General features: G+C 31.5%; 5 protein-coding genes across 6 annotated transcripts; 4 read left to right on the top strand and 1 right to left on the bottom strand.

The window, feature by feature from the left end:
• Positions 1–329: 329 nt before the first annotated feature.
• LOC108570270 (COP9 signalosome complex subunit 4) lies at positions 330–2512 on the top strand. The gene is made up of 8 exons (XM_017932107.1): positions 330–442; positions 510–589; positions 920–1038; positions 1136–1272; positions 1359–1473; positions 1574–1763; positions 1834–2211; positions 2293–2512. The coding sequence occupies exons 1-8, from the start codon at positions 360–362 to the stop codon at positions 2424–2426; spliced, it is 1236 nt and encodes a 411-aa protein (XP_017787596.1). The 5' UTR covers positions 330–359; the 3' UTR covers positions 2427–2512.
• A 1120-nt stretch (positions 2513–3632) lies between these two features.
• LOC108570240 (voltage-dependent anion-selective channel-like) lies at positions 3633–15235 on the bottom strand. Of its 2 annotated transcripts, XM_017932059.1 has the most exons (7): positions 15175–15235; positions 6590–6734; positions 5308–5630; positions 5062–5183; positions 4603–4711; positions 4297–4505; positions 3633–4074 (listed from the first exon to the last, which is right to left on the bottom strand). In XM_017932059.1, exons 3-7 carry the CDS (start codon positions 5625–5627, stop codon positions 3983–3985), a joined length of 852 nt encoding a protein of 283 aa, XP_017787548.1. In that variant the 5' UTR covers positions 5628–5630; positions 6590–6734; positions 15175–15235; the 3' UTR covers positions 3633–3982. The 2 variants fall into 2 exon arrangements, with proteins under 2 accessions (XP_017787548.1, XP_017787547.1); XM_017932058.1 differs by lacking the exon at positions 15175–15235 and having other exon boundaries at positions 6590–6762.
• On the top strand, positions 7852–11429 carry LOC108570239 (protein msta-like). Its single transcript, XM_017932057.1, has 9 exons — positions 7852–7979; positions 8520–8587; positions 8693–8912; positions 9123–9373; positions 9469–9636; positions 10193–10419; positions 10522–10664; positions 10752–10965; positions 11106–11429. The coding sequence occupies exons 1-9, from the start codon at positions 7962–7964 to the stop codon at positions 11336–11338; spliced, it is 1542 nt and encodes a 513-aa protein (XP_017787546.1). The 5' UTR covers positions 7852–7961; the 3' UTR covers positions 11339–11429.
• LOC108570238 (protein msta-like) lies at positions 12275–15491 on the top strand. Its single transcript, XM_017932056.1, has 7 exons — positions 12275–12445; positions 13207–13402; positions 13526–13753; positions 13851–14135; positions 14392–14679; positions 14764–14974; positions 15148–15491. The coding sequence occupies exons 1-7, from the start codon at positions 12366–12368 to the stop codon at positions 15453–15455; spliced, it is 1596 nt and encodes a 531-aa protein (XP_017787545.1). The 5' UTR covers positions 12275–12365; the 3' UTR covers positions 15456–15491.
• Positions 15492–16289: 798 nt separating this feature from the next.
• On the top strand, positions 16290–17511 carry LOC108570234 (erlin-2-B-like). The gene is made up of 4 exons (XM_017932052.1): positions 16290–16397; positions 16468–16657; positions 16750–17008; positions 17085–17511. Exons 1-4 carry the CDS (start codon positions 16290–16292, stop codon positions 17509–17511), a joined length of 984 nt encoding a protein of 327 aa, XP_017787541.1.
• The last annotated feature ends 163 nt before the right edge of the window (positions 17512–17674 follow it).

Genomic DNA, 17674 nt, shown 5'->3' with positions numbered 1-17674 from the left:
TGTTTCTATGGAAATATTTAATTTTAATAATTATATGATTATATTATATGTTTTCAAGTAAATAAAGTTTGGCTTTATAAGATATAATGCACAACGCATTATAAGAAAGTACGTAACACAAATGTTATTATCACATTGGTTACTTTTAACAGTACAAATATGTATATTTTATTAATAAATAAAGAAATTCAGTATCTTATATGTTATTATTATAACAATTTGTTTTCATTCTTATAATATTCAATGAAAGTTTTCATTATTTAATTTTACAGTTTTATAATATTTTTCTAGTGACTAGCTTTCATAGTTCATGATCGTAATAGGCGCAAAAGTCATTTTTGGTCATTCATGTAGAAAAGATGGTGGTGACGGCAGCTTCTGTACGTCAACAGCTCACGAATTTAGCGTATTCCGGTGGCTCTCATAAAGATCAAGCAGAAAAGTAAGCCTGTAAAGTAGGATCAAAAGTATGTTTTTGGAATATTCCATACAAACGGTGGTACTTACAGGTATCGAGCGATTTTGGACTCAATACTGTTGTCGTCCGGCGAGGAATTGGTTGATGCTTTGAAGATATTCATTGAAGCAAGTATGTTATTTTTCTTTCGATATGTCCTTCGTTATGATGTATATAAATACGTTTTTTAACTACTTGTGTAGCGATAAGAACTTATAAACATATATACATTGAAGTATTGTATGTTTTATGTACATACTTGTTTCAGTGTACATACTGATTTATTAAATTAAACATCATATCTTTGAGGTTGTTTACATAGTTATATTCACGTTTATTATAAACCCCCTTATGTATTTATAATATCATTTTTACAATTTTTAGATCATTCTAATTTTTATTCTAAAACATAATAATATTTTTATGTTTGTGTAGTAATAAAAAAATCATTTTATTTTACAGTTGTAAATGAATATGTAAGTTTGGTGATCTCAAGACAAGTTCTAACTGATGTCAGTAATCGTTTATTATTTTTACCTGATGAGATATCAAAGGCTGTTTCACATTACACATTAGACAAGGTATATTTTTACTTATTCATATAAAGTATGAATAAGTTATAGTTGTTATTATTTATAAATTGATTTATAACAACGTTCTTTTTTACTAATCTTTTAGATACAACCAAGAGTAATTTCATTTGAAGAGCAAGTTGCTAGTATAAGACAACATTTAGCAGAAATTTATGAACGGAATCAAAATTGGAGAGAAGCAGCAAATGTTTTAGTTGGAATACCATTAGAAACAGGACAGAAGTAAGTATAAAAACCTTTATTACATGCTATTTTATTACCAGAAATTGCAAATTGTTCAGTTTAATAACTATAATTTTTATTTACAGACAATACACAGTTGATTACAAGCTTGAAACTTACCTTAAAATTGCACGGCTATACTTAGAAGATGATGATCCAGTGCAGGCTGAAGCATTTATCAATAGGGCATCTCTTTTACAAGTATGTAGAAGAAGTAATCAAATAACTAAATTTTTCTGTTTGAATATAGTAATATTGTATTTTTCAATACTTTTACTAATATTTTATTTTGTTTTTCTAGGCTGAATCAAAAAATGAACAACTACAAATTTACTACAAAGTTTGCTATGCAAGAGTATTAGATTATAGAAGAAAGTTTATTGAAGCAGCTCAAAGATATAATGAATTGTCATACAGATCCATTATACACGAAGATGAACGTATGACTGCCCTTAGGAATGCACTAATTTGTACAGTACTAGCTTCTGCAGGTAAATATTTACATTTGTTTTGTATCCTTTAATTACTAAGAACATTATACGAACCTTTTATCAATATTAGGTCAACAAAGAAGTCGTATGTTAGCTACCTTATTTAAAGATGAACGTTGTCAACAACTTCCTGCTTATTCAATTCTTGAAAAAATGTATTTGGATCGGATTATACGACGTTCTGAATTACAAGAGTTTGAAGCCTTATTACAACCTCATCAGAAAGCATGTACAATCGATGGATTGGGATCAACTATTCTTGACCGTGCCGTTATAGAACATAACTTATTATCCGCTAGTAAATTATACAATAATATAACTTTTGACGAATTGGGTGCTCTGTTAGAAATTCCTCCAACGAAAGCAGAAAAAATCGCTAGCCAAATGATCACAGAGGGTCGAATGAACGGTTACATCGATCAAATCGATTCTATTGTACATTTTGAAAGTAAGTTTAAAGAAACAAATTAAGCGAATCTTATATTTTTAATACAAATATTTTTCATCAATATTCTATTTGTTTGTACAGCTCGTGAAACTTTGCCAACGTGGGATAAACAAATACAATCCCTTTGCTACCAAGTAAACCAAATAATAGAAAAAATCGCTCAAACTGAACCTGAATGGATAGCAAAAGCAATGGAAGATCAGATGGTGCATTAATATAAATTTTTTAAATACTAAATAAACATACAAAACGAAATATAAACATTAGATGAATATTTGATACATACACAATTAAAAATTTGGAGGCAATAAGAATTGTTCTAATTCTACAGTGAAGCTTATGCATTACGAGTATTGTAATACTTAACATGCTCGTTAATTTTTGTTAATACGCATGGAAACAATTTTTATATGATGAATAAATAAATTCTGATTTTTCATAATAGAAATCCAAATATCAAAAGAATTTGTAAAGCATTTTATAATTTAGGTTCTGCCGTTATAGTTAGTTTATTATTTATGAAAACTCAAAAATAAAATAGATATGAAATGTGGAAATAAATTTTATTAACAAAACACACTTGAAAAAATCATTTGTTCAACACTGATCTACGATTGTTATGAAGTTCACACGAAGCATATTCCAGCTAAGGGAATACTGTAATTTTCTCTTGTAAATAAAGCATTCACACTGCACATAAAATGAAATTTTCTTTATTTTATGAACTAACGAAAGCTTAAATCAGATTTTCTCAATGCTTAACAATTGTTGATGTATAGGAGAATAAAATAGTATGAGTACAAACCTCTTATGCATTATAAGCTTGCTACATAAAACAAGATTGTGGAATTATTTGTAACTAAAAGTATTTATTATAATATACTATTTTAAAAACGTGAAATATTCATATAAGACGCCAGACTTTAAGTTATTGGAATATTATCTTTGTAATTAAATATGTATTTCACAATAGGTTCAATCCTAAAAAGTAGCCACACTGGCAGTATTGCTTCACATTAATTATGTAGGCAGGAATGAATATTGTTTCATTTTAAAAATGAAAACTGAGCATACTTAACATTTGACATTATTTAATCCCAAGTCCCTGTACGTAGCTATTTATTTAGCATAATATCAAGTGCAGGTTTTTTACAATATTTTCAGTCATTAATACTATTAGTGTAGCTACAAAAACATATGTGCAGTATACTGTCTTATTTCAAAATTAACCACAGATCTTACAATTATTTCATAACTAAATAACATTTATTACTGAGTTGAAAAATATACTTCCATAAAAGTTTAAACACATTTTCCTTCTAATTTATCTCTTTATGTATTTGTAATCAACATTATTTCATGTCTACATTTTTCTTAATTATGTTTAGAGTAATTAATCTTTGATTTTATTAGACTGTGTGTTCAACAGGAACTGGTAACAGACTGCACCATATCAAATGTAAGAGAATTACCGAGGAAAGAATAATAAATTTCTATTTCATTCAAGAATTTGTAAACTGTGTTGTTCATGACAAGATACTGTTACCACATCATGTTTATACTTGTAATTGTGTATATTTTAAACTAATACTCCTTTAACTACCTTTAAACGATGCATGATATTTCGTGACATATATTTTGGGATAAACCTATCTATATGTTATAGGCAATACTTTATCTGAAGCATGTAGTGATACTGCCTTTATGACACAAAGATCATAAAATGACCTTTCATTGAGTCAAGTCCTTTTGTGTCTGTAGTCATTCATATTTAAGCTTGGAGATCTAATGCAAGACCGACCTTGTGTCCACCAGAGCCAAAGTTCTTTCCATCAATATTTGTAGAAAGTGTTAAAGTTATACCTAAAAGTATTAAAGATAATGTAAGTCCAATACTTAAGCAACTCTTGCAAAAAAAAAAACATATGAGTAAATTATTTGAAAACATTTGCTCATATTAAACTTAATGACTTAAAAAAGCAGATACAATATTGTTACTCTACTAAAGATAATTCTTTAGAGTAACATCTTGAATAAATCGTAATATATTTATTATTACTTTCTCTACATTAAGTTTCAATTTACCATCACGCAATTGCTGTTGATATCCCAAGCCTACTTGAAGATTGGAGTTGACCTTAGCTCGGACAGATGCACCTTCATCAAGTTTATACTTTGAAGCAACTCCAAATTGTGTAACATTGTTGCTTGAATTCCATTCGAGATTAATTGCACCTTCTAGATCTGGTTTTACCTTATGATAAATGAGGCCATTGAAGTCACAGCCATTATTTCTGAACGAAAAATAAAACAAAATATTAAAAAATTAAGAAAACTTTACTGAATTTTTATACTACTGTTTTTAGAAATATTTATAATAGTTATACATACACTGCTGCATGAAGGCTGAAGTCAGAAGCAGTATAACCAAGTGCAAAATTGTTCTTTGTAAGTTTATTTCTTTGTGTATCAAAACAAGCTTGATAGCCAGCCAGCCAACCTACAATTTAATTATAACATTCTATAATTTAATGAATTGAATCTGTTCTGTTTTATCATACCACAGCCTTACATTGTTTTTTTTTCTGGGATGTTTTAGACTTTGGGAATAAAAGAGAGGATAACTCAAGTGGGACTACTAGGAATCACATGGAAGCAAATACATCAAAAATATTAAATATCAGAACAATAGTCATATTTAATTTTTCAATTTCAGTACTAGAAACAAATAAAAGATATTAATAATTCTATATTACAGAACTGAATTAAAACAAATGAAATACATGTATTTAATAATATAGAGATCACAATAAATCAATAATGTATATCTTTGTAAGATAAAGATCTTACCTTGATATCCTACAACAGCTGATGCATTTACCAAAGGACCAGCAGAAAGACTGAGATCAAAATCAGCATTGGCAGATACATTATCATGTTTGTAAGCTGTCTTTAATTTTCCAGTCTTACTCCTATAATAATAAAACAATTATACTTTCACTTTATAAGGTATTGAAACAATCATTTGTTTTAAGTAAATCTAAAGTATTGATAAGAAATCCAACATTGATAAGTTTAAGTGATGTAATATTTTACCCTGTTTGTGGAGAGAAAGTACAACCATAACCAAGGGTAAGACCTTTGAGCAATTTATCAGCAAAAGTAACATCAGTAGCAAGCGTATTATCTGTATTCCACCTTTCACTGAACTTTAATCCATAATCATCAATTTTGTATTTAGTTTCTAAGGTACCAAATACTTTGCCACTATCCTGGTTAGATACCCCACCACTAGAGAATTCTACACCAGATTTAGTTTTTGTGTTTACATCTAACTTGATTAAACCAAAGTGGTATCCACTAGAAAATAAATCACGAGCACTTTTGCCTAATTCACTGTATGATGGTGGGGCCATGATCTATGCAAACATATTAAATAGTTATATAGAATTATTTTCTAATCTTGTAAAAATAATATGTATTTATACTTTACATTCATATTAAAGACAAGTGTTCATTTCCTTTCAGTATAAATAATACATACATTTTTTTGTAGATAAATAAAAAAAAATATTAAATTTTGTAAAATATATATTTTTCTAAACTGTATATTTAAAAACGTGTAATGTTCTGAAGCAGAAATCTTTAACTTAAATATAATAACTAATCTAGGGTAGTTTAACTCAAATATCATAATCAATAAAAAAATATGTCAAACATAATTGACTTACAATCAGCAAATTTTTCGTTTATAATACAAATAAAAAGTAAGATCTAATTCACAAGAAGTTACTAACAATACGTTAGATAATTATAGCAACATTTGTCGAAAAATATTTAACCAGTTTCGCAATATTTAATATATGTAATAGAAAAATGGATACCGAATTATTTAATGATAGATTTTCTAAGCAAAACTGTTAAAAGAAAAGAATTACACGGAAATGGGAATACCATTATTCACAAAAAATTTGAAAAAGGTGTTAAGTAATCATACACTGTTAATTTAACAATAATATAGGGCGAAAATGGTGTGGCATTGAACCGACTAGGTATTACATAAGGCGTAAATCAGTGATTTTCAGTTCATATAGGTGACTCGAATTGTACACTGTTACACATAAAATTACCCTTGTACAACAAAAACTTATTGTTACTCAAATCATAAGCTATACAATGAAATACTTAAATTCATACAAATGCGCAGAATAAAAAGGACGTTTATAAGACTATTAGACGACAGCCGACATTATCAGTTAACACATGCCGGCTTTGCAAAAAATTTAATTTTTCTCATGAATTACGCGCTTTATATGTGTAAACAAAGAGATTGACTTAAATCTAACGTATATGGATGATGCAATTCGTTGATACTTACTGTTTTATGTTATAAGATAGGAGTACAGAAAACTGCGTGGCTTCGTTTCGGAATTGCGTACGTGAGACGATATGCTAACCGGGAGAGAAAGATGGAACCTGCGCGCAACTGTTCTTACGCATGCGCAGATTAAGTACTGCAAAAACTGAAGTCTATTTTTATGAAAATGTTGATAAAATATACGAAATAAAATTATGTCATATACTTAGAAAAATATTGTTTTTTTATTAAACAAGATAGTTTCTGTTTTTTTAATTCTTGTATTGATCCAATTTCTAGATGTTACGTAACCTTGAAGATCACCCTCATAGGCGTGGTTTTTGCACATATCCTGATCACCCGGTACCATTTATTGAACGCTTAAGAAAAGTTAAAGATATTCGAAAGAAAAAAGTACTTGTCACTTTTAAAACATTTGAAAAAATCTTAATCAACATAATTGACAATTGGGCATTGGTAAACAATCAGCCAACAATTCAGATGATTCTTTATTATTACTTTGAATTGTCTTATTGTTTACACCAAAGTGTTAAAACAGAAATGTCAAAAAATGTCAATAAACGCATGTAATATTAAAAAAATAGAAAAATGAGAGATTTATGTATTTTTCCCACCTTACAAATCACACTCTTCGATATATTGTACTTGCAAAACTATATTACTACGAGTATTCGATTATTTTATTAAATATACAAATCGCAAAACTTTTTTATTCCTCCTGTGCAAATTTATAATTCAAAGAACCAGATGTCGATGCAGTTTTTCCAGAATTTCGACGTCCAAGAATAATGTCGTGCTAAAATACATGACCAGAAATATCCACTATTCTAGAAGTTACTTAAACCCGACAACCTTTACATTTTCGATCCATCCCGTTGAACTTTTGATCCAATCTTTCGTTAGATAATAACATGTATCAAGGGTGGAATGGAAAATTATCAAACCTATAACTCGATAAGCGTTGATTAGCCATAGAGAACGAAAAGTACTCTAATTTTCCGATTATCTCGCGGAGTTGTCGAAGTTGTTGGATCTTTCTGTACATTTCAAGATCTGAAAATAGATCAGGTAGCTCAATGTAATGCGCGGTCATAGTTTCTACGCGAGCGAAGACTCTTCACGAAAGACGATGGGTGGCTAGCACGGTTTAGAGCATACCTTTGGCAGTCTGCGTGAATAGTATATTTTTAATAAGTCATTTATATATACATATATATATATAATCGAGCGCACAGATTTAAATTTTCAGTCTATCTGTGAGCTTCCGCATTCGTGGATCGCAGGATTCGATTTGAGGGTGAAGAAAGCGCGCAATACAAGCGAACTCTTTGAAATTATTTCGGTGTTAATATTGATTGAGCGTTGATCAACTATGTCTCAACAAAGCTCGGTATGTGATAGATTTGATTAATAAAATATATTTCCTGCGAATATTAATTTTATTCTTAATTCCATACAGTTATCTTTTTCTTATACTTAAAAATTATTTTAAATGATCTATAATTCATTTTGAATTTGAAAATAATATGCTTCATATCTGTTACTAAATGACAAAAGACACGATTCAATTTACCAATTAATTTGTTAGGTATAAGTGAGTTTTACGCCGAGTTTTATACCGTTTGCATCTAGTATACTACACTTTCGCGTCATACTCCTATAATAGACAAAGTCTACGCTAATCGGTTGCTGCTCATTATTAAAAAAGCAACAAGAAAACAGTCTATAGTACGAAACGTACGTACAAGCTTGCGAAATCAGTGTACCAAATTGATTCGTCGTCCATATGTCTGCAACTATAGAACACATACGATAATACTGTTTGCGCATTGCACGAAGATAATTTTAATGCACATTTATATCACGTGTAAACATGACACTTCAACAACTCGAATATCATTTTACTAATAAATAAATTTACCTTAATTAGGGACCGTCAACGGTGGAGGTAAAAAGCTCGACTACGTACAAAATTCTAAAAAATGACAGGGTGGGACGGTACGTAAAATGAATCGTCGTGAAATTTTTATTAATCAGAATTTCAGAAATTAGCAGATACGCTAATTTTGCGAATTCTTGAAAATATCTCTCTCTTTTCTTCAGATACATGGTGGCGAACAAAGAATTGCAACCGGGCGAAGAAATTATCACGGAGATGCCTTTCGTTGTCGGACCAAAGGCGTTCTCATACCCCTTGTGTCTTTCTTGTTACACACCATGGCCATCAAGGGTGAACGCTAAATATCTCTGTACGAAATGTGGTTGGCCGGTTTGTTCCGAAGAATGTGAAAATCAACCGCAGCACAAAGATTACGAATGTCAGGTAAGAATCTATCAAAAGTAGAAGAGAAAATTTACTTGGATAGAAAGTAAAAACTGTTGTAATTACTGCTGATTTGTTCATTATTGCGCGTATAGTAACATGTTAAAATAGAAATGGAAGTAAACGTGATAAATCTAGAAAGTGAAAAATTGAATTATTCAACAACTGGTGCGATTTTCCTTCGCGTTGAATATCAAATATTATTCACAGGTATTCGTACAAGCAAACGAGAAATTTGACGTAAAAGCTGCTTTAGAGGAGACCAACGAAAACGGAGTCCCGCAATTGGAATGCATAACTCCGTTAAGATTACTGTTGGAATCGGAGAAAAGTCCTGAAACGTGGAACAACGAAGTGAAGAACATGGAAGCGCACAATAAGATAAGAAGCCAAAAGGCGCACTGGAAGTCAGATCAAGTGAATGTTGTCGAGTACATAAGGAATAGACTTAAATTGGACAGGTGATTATCGTTTGAGGAAGGACAATGCTTCTTTATCACTCCTTTTACCTAATTCCTCCGCGTTTCCAATTTATTCTTTGCCCTTTTTACGACAGATTTTCAGAGGAACTCATTCAAACAGTGTGCGGAATTCTGGAAATCAATACGTTCGAAGTACGAACAGAGACCAGTTATGCCGCGAGAGCACTTTATCCAACGGTAGCTCTAATGAATCATTCATGCATCTCTAATACATGTCACAGCATTTCACCGGTTGATTACAGGTAAAATATAAATTACTTAGGCTCCATAGTAATTAACACGAGTTACTCAGTTAATTGGTGCTGGCAAAATCTTTCACTTCAGTACCAAAAGGTACTTTCCCGTTTCACCTTAACAGAATGCGACGATTGTGGAATATTCAGGTTAAATTGAAACACTTCTATTTAAAAAATAATTACTAATAATTAATTTAGTTGTTCTATTATTTTTTGAAAGTAACATTATCGTAATCACAGTGTCAATAATTATGTCAACAAACCGCACAAAGTAACTGATAAAATTCGAGCAATCGATGCGACGAGTAATGGAGAATTTTCCGATTACAAGAATGTATTCTTGTTTCAATCGAGGAGGGCCGCTTGGAAAATGTTATTTTCAAAAAATGATTCGAATAATTAATAAATTTCAGTTGTACAACTATCGTTTTTAACGAAAGGTATTTTATTTCAATTTAATCCGAATATCCCGCGATAGCTCTTAGAAGAATCGTCGTCTTATTGCCATAGTTAAATATTTTACGTAGAAAAACATTAACATAACGTTTCATTTTATCCTCAGAATACGAGTGAGAACCACCATCAAAGTTTCTCCAGGCGGTGAACTTTATGCAAGTTATACTCATTCGTTACTTCCGACAATGCTGAGAAGGGAACATCTTCTCGAGGGAAAACACTTTACTTGTGCCTGTGCGAGATGTTCCGATCCCACCGAACTTGGTACACATATGTCCTCGTTGAAATGTAACAAGTGTGACAATGGAATCGTACTATCTTTAGATTCTCTGGGTAAGTATCTTGTAAACGGTGACAGTTTCGAATAATGTAAACTTCCAAGTATTATCATGCAAGTTAATCGTAAGTGAAACGATCGCGTAATGTATATTACAGATCCTGACAGCTCGTGGAAATGCACTCATTGTGAATTCACGACAAAGGGAGCAGCTGTACGAAAAGTATTGCAAATTATGCAGGCGGATGTGGATGCAGTGGAAGCCATCAGCGGCGCTGAAGAAAATTTCAATTTTACCCAAATTATTCATTTCAATGGAATTTCGTCTTAAGCTTGTTTTTTTTTTCATAAATGAAATCTTTTAATTTTTAAATTTTGCTATTCTTACAGATACTTCGTAATTGATGAAAATTTCGACGTTTGCCTAATTTTACGAATGTTAATTTTACTTTTCAGACACTCGTTGACGCAAATGTACGGTCGTGTCGACGAATATCTCTTAGACGATTTGCCGGATGTCGTGTTAGAGCACAAAATCGATATGTGCAGATTACTACTTCAAGTGTTGGACGTCATAGAACCTGGCTATTCTCGTATCAGAGGTAAAGATTTATAATTATCTATTAGTTTTCTTATTTTTCTTTTTTTTTTTTAATACTAGTGCAATTTCTTCTTTGAAATATTTATACAGAGTTATAATTAAATTAACGAATATGGGAATATTTAATTTTTACTATCACAGGAATGACGTTGTACGAACTTCATGCACCTCTCCTCTTCGTCGCGAAAACTCTATGGAACGCCGGAGTGATTGATGAGGCTGCCTTGAAATCGAGAATGATAGAAGCTTCGAATATTTTAAAGGAAGCAGCGACAATTTTATGTTTAGAACCGCCAGAAACGGCCGAAGGACAAATAGGCATCGTCGCTAAAGAATCTCTAGTTCAGCTTGAGCAATCGATCAATAATTTATAAATATTTATTGCAAATGAGCGAAACTTTGTGCGGACGTGCTTCTTTCTTAATAAACGTATGTAAGATCGTATGTAATATTAATAAATATATACACAACTAAATTGTGGACCATCGTACTGTCACTTCATCGATACAAAAAAATACTATCTTAATTTTCTTCACAAACGAATTTTTCCTTCTTCATCTTTGATCAAGAAAACAAGTCGAAAATGTAGATTGACAATTTTTCTTCTGTGGAAGAAAACACTTCTGTGAACATTTTCTACGGTATTTCCAGTTTTCAAATGTTCCAATGCAAGAATAATTTTCTCTTTCAACTCTTCCCTACTTGCATTCTCGTCTCGGTGCCCAAGAAACTCGACTTGGCTCTATAAGTACAGATCCATCGATGTTAACACCAAGATACGCAGTGAACAATGTACTTTATTTCATTATTTCTCCTTCGCTATCTACTGTAACAAACCCAAAAACAGTGATACAAGTAGTTTTCAGTAAAATTCGTTGGACGCAGGCGTAAGTGAGATCATGGGATAACTTTAACTCGACAAATCTTCAACGTCGATTTATTTAGAAACGAAGCTTCGTACGATAAAAAAGATACTCCACATTTTCGACTTATATTTTCATACAGATTCATCCCTTTTTAAATGACACCACCAATTTGAAGACATCCTGTACATTTGCTCGTGTTAAAGTTCGAATCGATGGAATTCGAAATTTCGCGCAAAGATCAAGGAAGAGGAAAATTACGAAGAATGTCGATAATCTTGTAATTGTTATACTCTCCGATACAATGTAGCACTGTTTTGTCGCGAGCATCGAAGAAGCACGCGCTACGCTACGATTTCTAATAATATAGCGTATCGGGAGTACCAAAGAGAGACGGCTCCCGCTACAACTTCCTGTATTTCGGTGTCAGTTACGGACCGTAGGAAATGCACGATACCACGAGACTCTCACGGGTCTAGGTATCGTATGAAATCGGTAGATTTCATTCAAAGAATCCGTGAAATCATTCGTGTGGAATATGACGACGGAGGGAAAGCCGAGGAACCCAGCTAGTCCCACGTTAAAGTACAAAGTTGCTCGCTCGGAGAAACTAGGCAGGTATAAACATACAAATCACATCCGGTTTAATTAATTATATCGTAATCGCGTATATCTATAGGAATTTTAAAATAGCATACATACGTTCATTGGCAGTATCGTATTGATAAATCCTTGGATTATATTTTTAATCCTCGTCAAAACGCAAAAATGATTGAATAATTGAACGAATTAATTATCGAAAGGTCAGACGTCGCGAAAATTATTTAAATGTTGTGCAAATTTTTTTTATTACAGTTATTTCGAGAAACTGATTTTGTATATGGTCAAACATTCACTTGAGTTAATTCATAGATGGAGAAAGGGAGATGGGCTAAAATAAGATGTGGCTTGCGTCCTTTCAATAATAAACCTGTTGCTTTTTAGAAGAAATTGTCTGTCAACGCTTAGATCTACTGATTGAAAGCATTGTAAAAGAAAAAACTAGGCTAGCAAATAATACTTTAATATTTTTTATTTAATTTCTCTCATTAGCTGTAACTCAACGTGTTCATTTGAGATACATTTTTGAATATTTTCAATGTTTTTACATTAATCGAATTTCCTGTTTCGTTGAAAGCTAAGAAACTTGGCCAAACTGTACGAAGGGAGATCTATTATTTTTGACACAAAATTGATACACGCCCTTTCGATAATAAACAACGCAGTTTATTAGGCACATCTTTAATTCTTTGATTTTTTTTCTTTCTTTAAATTTGCGATGGATATAGTTGCGTCTCTAAGTGCTTTGAAGTACGCAGTGTATTGTTCTTTTTTTCAAGGTATTTAAAGGCGGCGAAGAATCTAACAGCCGGCGAGGTGATACTCCGAGAAAAACCGATCGCTGTCGGTCCGCTAACTTCTAGCAAAGATTTCTTGTGCTTCGCCTGTTTGCGTTTGTTACCGAATATCAAAAGAGAAACGCTGTACGTTTGCTCGAAATGCAAAATTGCACCCTTGTGCAACGTTAACTGCGAGGTAATAAATTCGAGAATAAATCGAGCATTTTATTCAAATGCAATTTTCTAGCAGAGAAAAGAAAATATATTTTTTTTTTTAGACACCTTGGACATTGTTTCATTGATAAATTTTATTTTTCAGAAAGAACCGAAGCATCATACACCAGGCGAATGTGAAATCTTCAAAAGTACTAAAGATCTATGGACCAGTAGTTTAGAGAGTATTATCGGGGTTTTGTTGCCCCTGAGATTATGGCTTCTGAAGCAGAGAGATCCAGAATTATGGAGACGTGTACAATCTATGGAATCTCACGTAGACGTGAGAAGAAATACTTCGGTTTGGAAGGACAGAGAAGTAAATGTGATAAATGTAAGTGAAATAGGAAAGTAGACAGTGGAAAGAACTTAATTAATTTCTAATGAGAATATTAACATTTACTACGAATCGTGATATTCTTTGTCACAAGGTAATGACATCGCTAAATTTAATCCCTGAAGACGATCCATCCATCGCAGAGCTTCTACAACAGCTGTGCGGAATTTTAGACGTTAATACTTTCGAGCTGAGATCTCCGGGAGGTCTAGATGGGCTTCTTTTACGTGGTTTATATGCGGAAGCCTCCCTGATGGCTCACGACTGCAGGGGAAATACTCACTTAACTGTGGACAACGATTTTCAGCTCACTGTTTATGCCAGTCTGCCTATTAAAGAGGACGAAGTGATTTTCTTCAATTATACCTCTTCACTTTTGGTTCGTTCTAAAATTTCCACGCTATAAGCCATAGGAAACGCAGGAAACCTTCTCTATACAAAATTTCCGATAATTATTAACACATTTCGTGGTAAAAAAAAAATCATGATTTATAATAGAAGTTTAAAAGAACGAGAATTTAACAAGTTTCTTACATTTGGCTCCTCTCTCTCTCTGTTTGATCAATGAAAATTTTATTACCCTTTGGTTAAAAAAAAAAAGAAATATTGATCACTTTTATGCGTTTCGTTATTAGGGAACGTTAGGTAGACGAGAACACTTGCGTACAGGGAAGTACTTCGTGTGTGAATGTTCATTATGCAGAGATCCTTACGAAATGGAATCGTATATGAGCTGCATTCTGTGTCCACGATGCAGAGAGGGTTACATAGGAATGCAAAACCCTCTAACAAATTTTCCGTACGAAAAAGGCACCAAATGGCAATGCGACAGATGTAGAAGATCCATCGGTGGTCGTCTTGTGAGAGCTACTTTGAACATAACCAGAACGTTAATCGACGAAACGGACGAATACGATGTTAAAGTTCGTAATTAATTGAAAATTTGACGATATTCTGTCGTTCTTGAAAAATGTATGTTTTGTTGATTTTGAACGATCGTTTTCAAGGGTCTAGAAAATTTAACGACCAAATTATCGAGATCATTTCATCCGAATCATTATTTAATGCTGTCGTTAAAGCAAAAATTGCTGGCTGCGTATAGAAAGGAAGTGGCAACACCAAATCCGAAGAAAAAAATGATGCAAAAAATGCTGGATATGTGCAGAGAGATGTTTAATGTGTTGGAGATAGTTGAGCCAGGAATATCTCGATTGAAAGGTACTTTCTATTGAATAGTTTATATTCTTCGATTTATTTCACGATAGCAGCTTATAAAGAAACAGTAAAGTATAGTGGTAATCGAATTTTAATTTGATGTTAATAAATTTGGTTAAGTACTAATTTAATACTAGTACCATATGATACTATATTGATATAAAAGATGATTTTAGGAATAATGCTATACGAAATGCACTTACCGTTAGTATTGTTGGCGAACCGTGCGTATTCTGCGCGGGAAATTTCTTCGGTAGAATTGGCTTCACGCCTCGAAGAAGCTGGAAGTCTCTTGAAGAAGTCTCTAACTATGCTCCTTTTGGAACCAGCAGATACGCCAGAAGGAAAATTAGCCAAACGAGCACTGCAAGAATTGAAGGCACTAAATCAAAATATAGTCGACGTTAAAACGATTAGTACTGCCGAGGATACGCGTGGTCGTGATAAAAAGAAATTACAGAAGAATAAGTCTAATAAAAAGTAAACACGCCATTTAAATTTACTACGCGAAACTAAATACCGGAACATGTCGATTTTTTATTTAAAAAAAAAAAGTGTTTATCAAATTAATTCTTATTACCTTTTTTAAATAAAGAAACATGACATTAAAATTAATAACTTAGGCAATGAAAATCTTATGCGATTTTATACTATTTTAAACGTTATACGATTACAACTAGAGTTCAAAAATATTACCATATTGTTTAAATATTTTGACGGAATAAATTGTGTTATCCTTTCTGTTATTCGACTAGACTCTCATAATTACTGTTTTTATCCTTCTTTAATTGCATTTAGAAACGTTAAAGGTTATTATTACCTTTTCATAAATTACATTTTCCTCTTCCTTTGAGGTTGTCTTACCTTAGTGATTATAAATTTCTAGTTACTTTGGACAATATTATGATATACGATATATATGTAGCATGTATGGACTAGCAACGTTTTAAGGAAATTTTTAAAAATTTATTTAATTATCAATATATGTATGTATGTAACATGAGTTCGAGAAAAAATATAAAGTATTAAAATTTTGTTCATTGAGGAATTAAATTTACAAGTTTATTGCTGTCTAATATACTAATTTGCTGTGGCAAGTACAGGTAATATTCTAAAAGTTTACAAAATTTTGTAATATAACCTCTACAATATGACAAATATACAAAATATTAGTGTTTTATAAATAAATTTTACGACGATTATTGTTTATACGTGTAACATGATATTAATAAAATTGAACGTGTTCAAATATACAACAGATTATTAATTTCTGTAATGTATACATTATAATATTTCTCTGTTTCAGCAAATAAATAGTATGTTCGACCAAAACATTATTGGAATATGTTTCAGTCTCTTCTTAACAGTACTTTTTAACATTTCCTTGCACCGTATAGAAGAAGGTCATGTTGGTGTTTATTTTAGAGTAAGTAATGTTTATAAGTAGGCAATGATATGATCTAAAATATTATGAACATATTTATTATATGATATAGGGTGGTGCATTATTGCCTCAAGTAAGCAATCCTGGATTTCATATGATGATACCTGTATTCACAACATACCATTCTGTTCAAGTTACATTGCAAACAGATGAAGTAAAAAATGTTCCATGTGGTACAAGTGGTGGTGTGATGATTTATTTTGATCGTATAGAAGTTGTAAATATATTAGATGCAAATAGTGGTAATAATTTTACTCATTATACATTTATAATTATTGAATTGAAATTATAAATTGTTGCAATATCCTACATTAATAATTTTTTAATCATCCAGTGTACAACATGGTAAAGAACTTCACAGCAGATTATGATCAAACATTAATATTTAATAAGATCCATCATGAATTAAATCAATTCTGTTCAGTGCATACATTACATGAGGTATACATAGACTTGTTTGATCAAATAGATGAAAATTTGAAAACTGCTTTACAAAAGGATTTAAATGACTTAGCACCTGGTTTAAGTATTCATGCAGTTAGAGTTACTAAGCCCAAAATTCCAGAAAGTATTAGAAAAAATTATGAATTAATGTAAGTATAAACTTAAACTAATATTTAAATAATATTGTTAATTTTACAAGTAAAATATGTATATATACTGCTACAGGGAAGCAGAGAAAACAAAGCTTTTAATTTCCATACAGCATCAAAAAGTAGTTGAAAAAGATGCGGAAACTGATAGAAAAAAGGCTCTTATTGAAGCAGAAAAAGAAGCACAAGTAGCAAAAATACAGTATGATCAGAAAATAATGGAAAAGGAATCGTTGCAACGAATAGCAGCAATTGAGGATGAAATGCATTTAGCAAGAGAAAAAAGTCGTTCTGATGCTAAGTATTATGAAATGAAAATACAAGCAGAGGCAAACAAGCTGCTTCTTACTAAAGAATATTTAGAACTGAAGAAGTATGAAGGGGTAGCGCAAAATACAAAAATTTACTATGGTCAAGATATACCAAAAATGTTTATGTATGGAGGTTGCTCAAGTGATTCCAGTATAAGTTCAAATATAGGAATTAGTACAGAAGGAAAGTAATAATAGAAATTAATACTTTTATCTTCTTGTTTAGTAATAGGCAGTGCAACAATTGTTTTGGTTAAGTTTAATATGTACTAGGTCTTCTGTACTTTATAATTACTGTAAAAGTGATATTGATGATTATACTTAAATACTATGAACTTTTTATTTAAAGTAATAA

Source organism: Habropoda laboriosa, unplaced genomic scaffold (genome assembly GCF_001263275.1).
Source record: "Habropoda laboriosa isolate 0110345459 unplaced genomic scaffold, ASM126327v1 scaffold81, whole genome shotgun sequence".
Taxonomy (NCBI): domain Eukaryota; kingdom Metazoa; phylum Arthropoda; class Insecta; order Hymenoptera; family Apidae; genus Habropoda; species Habropoda laboriosa.
This window is presented reverse-complemented; position numbering and strand designations above follow the sequence as displayed.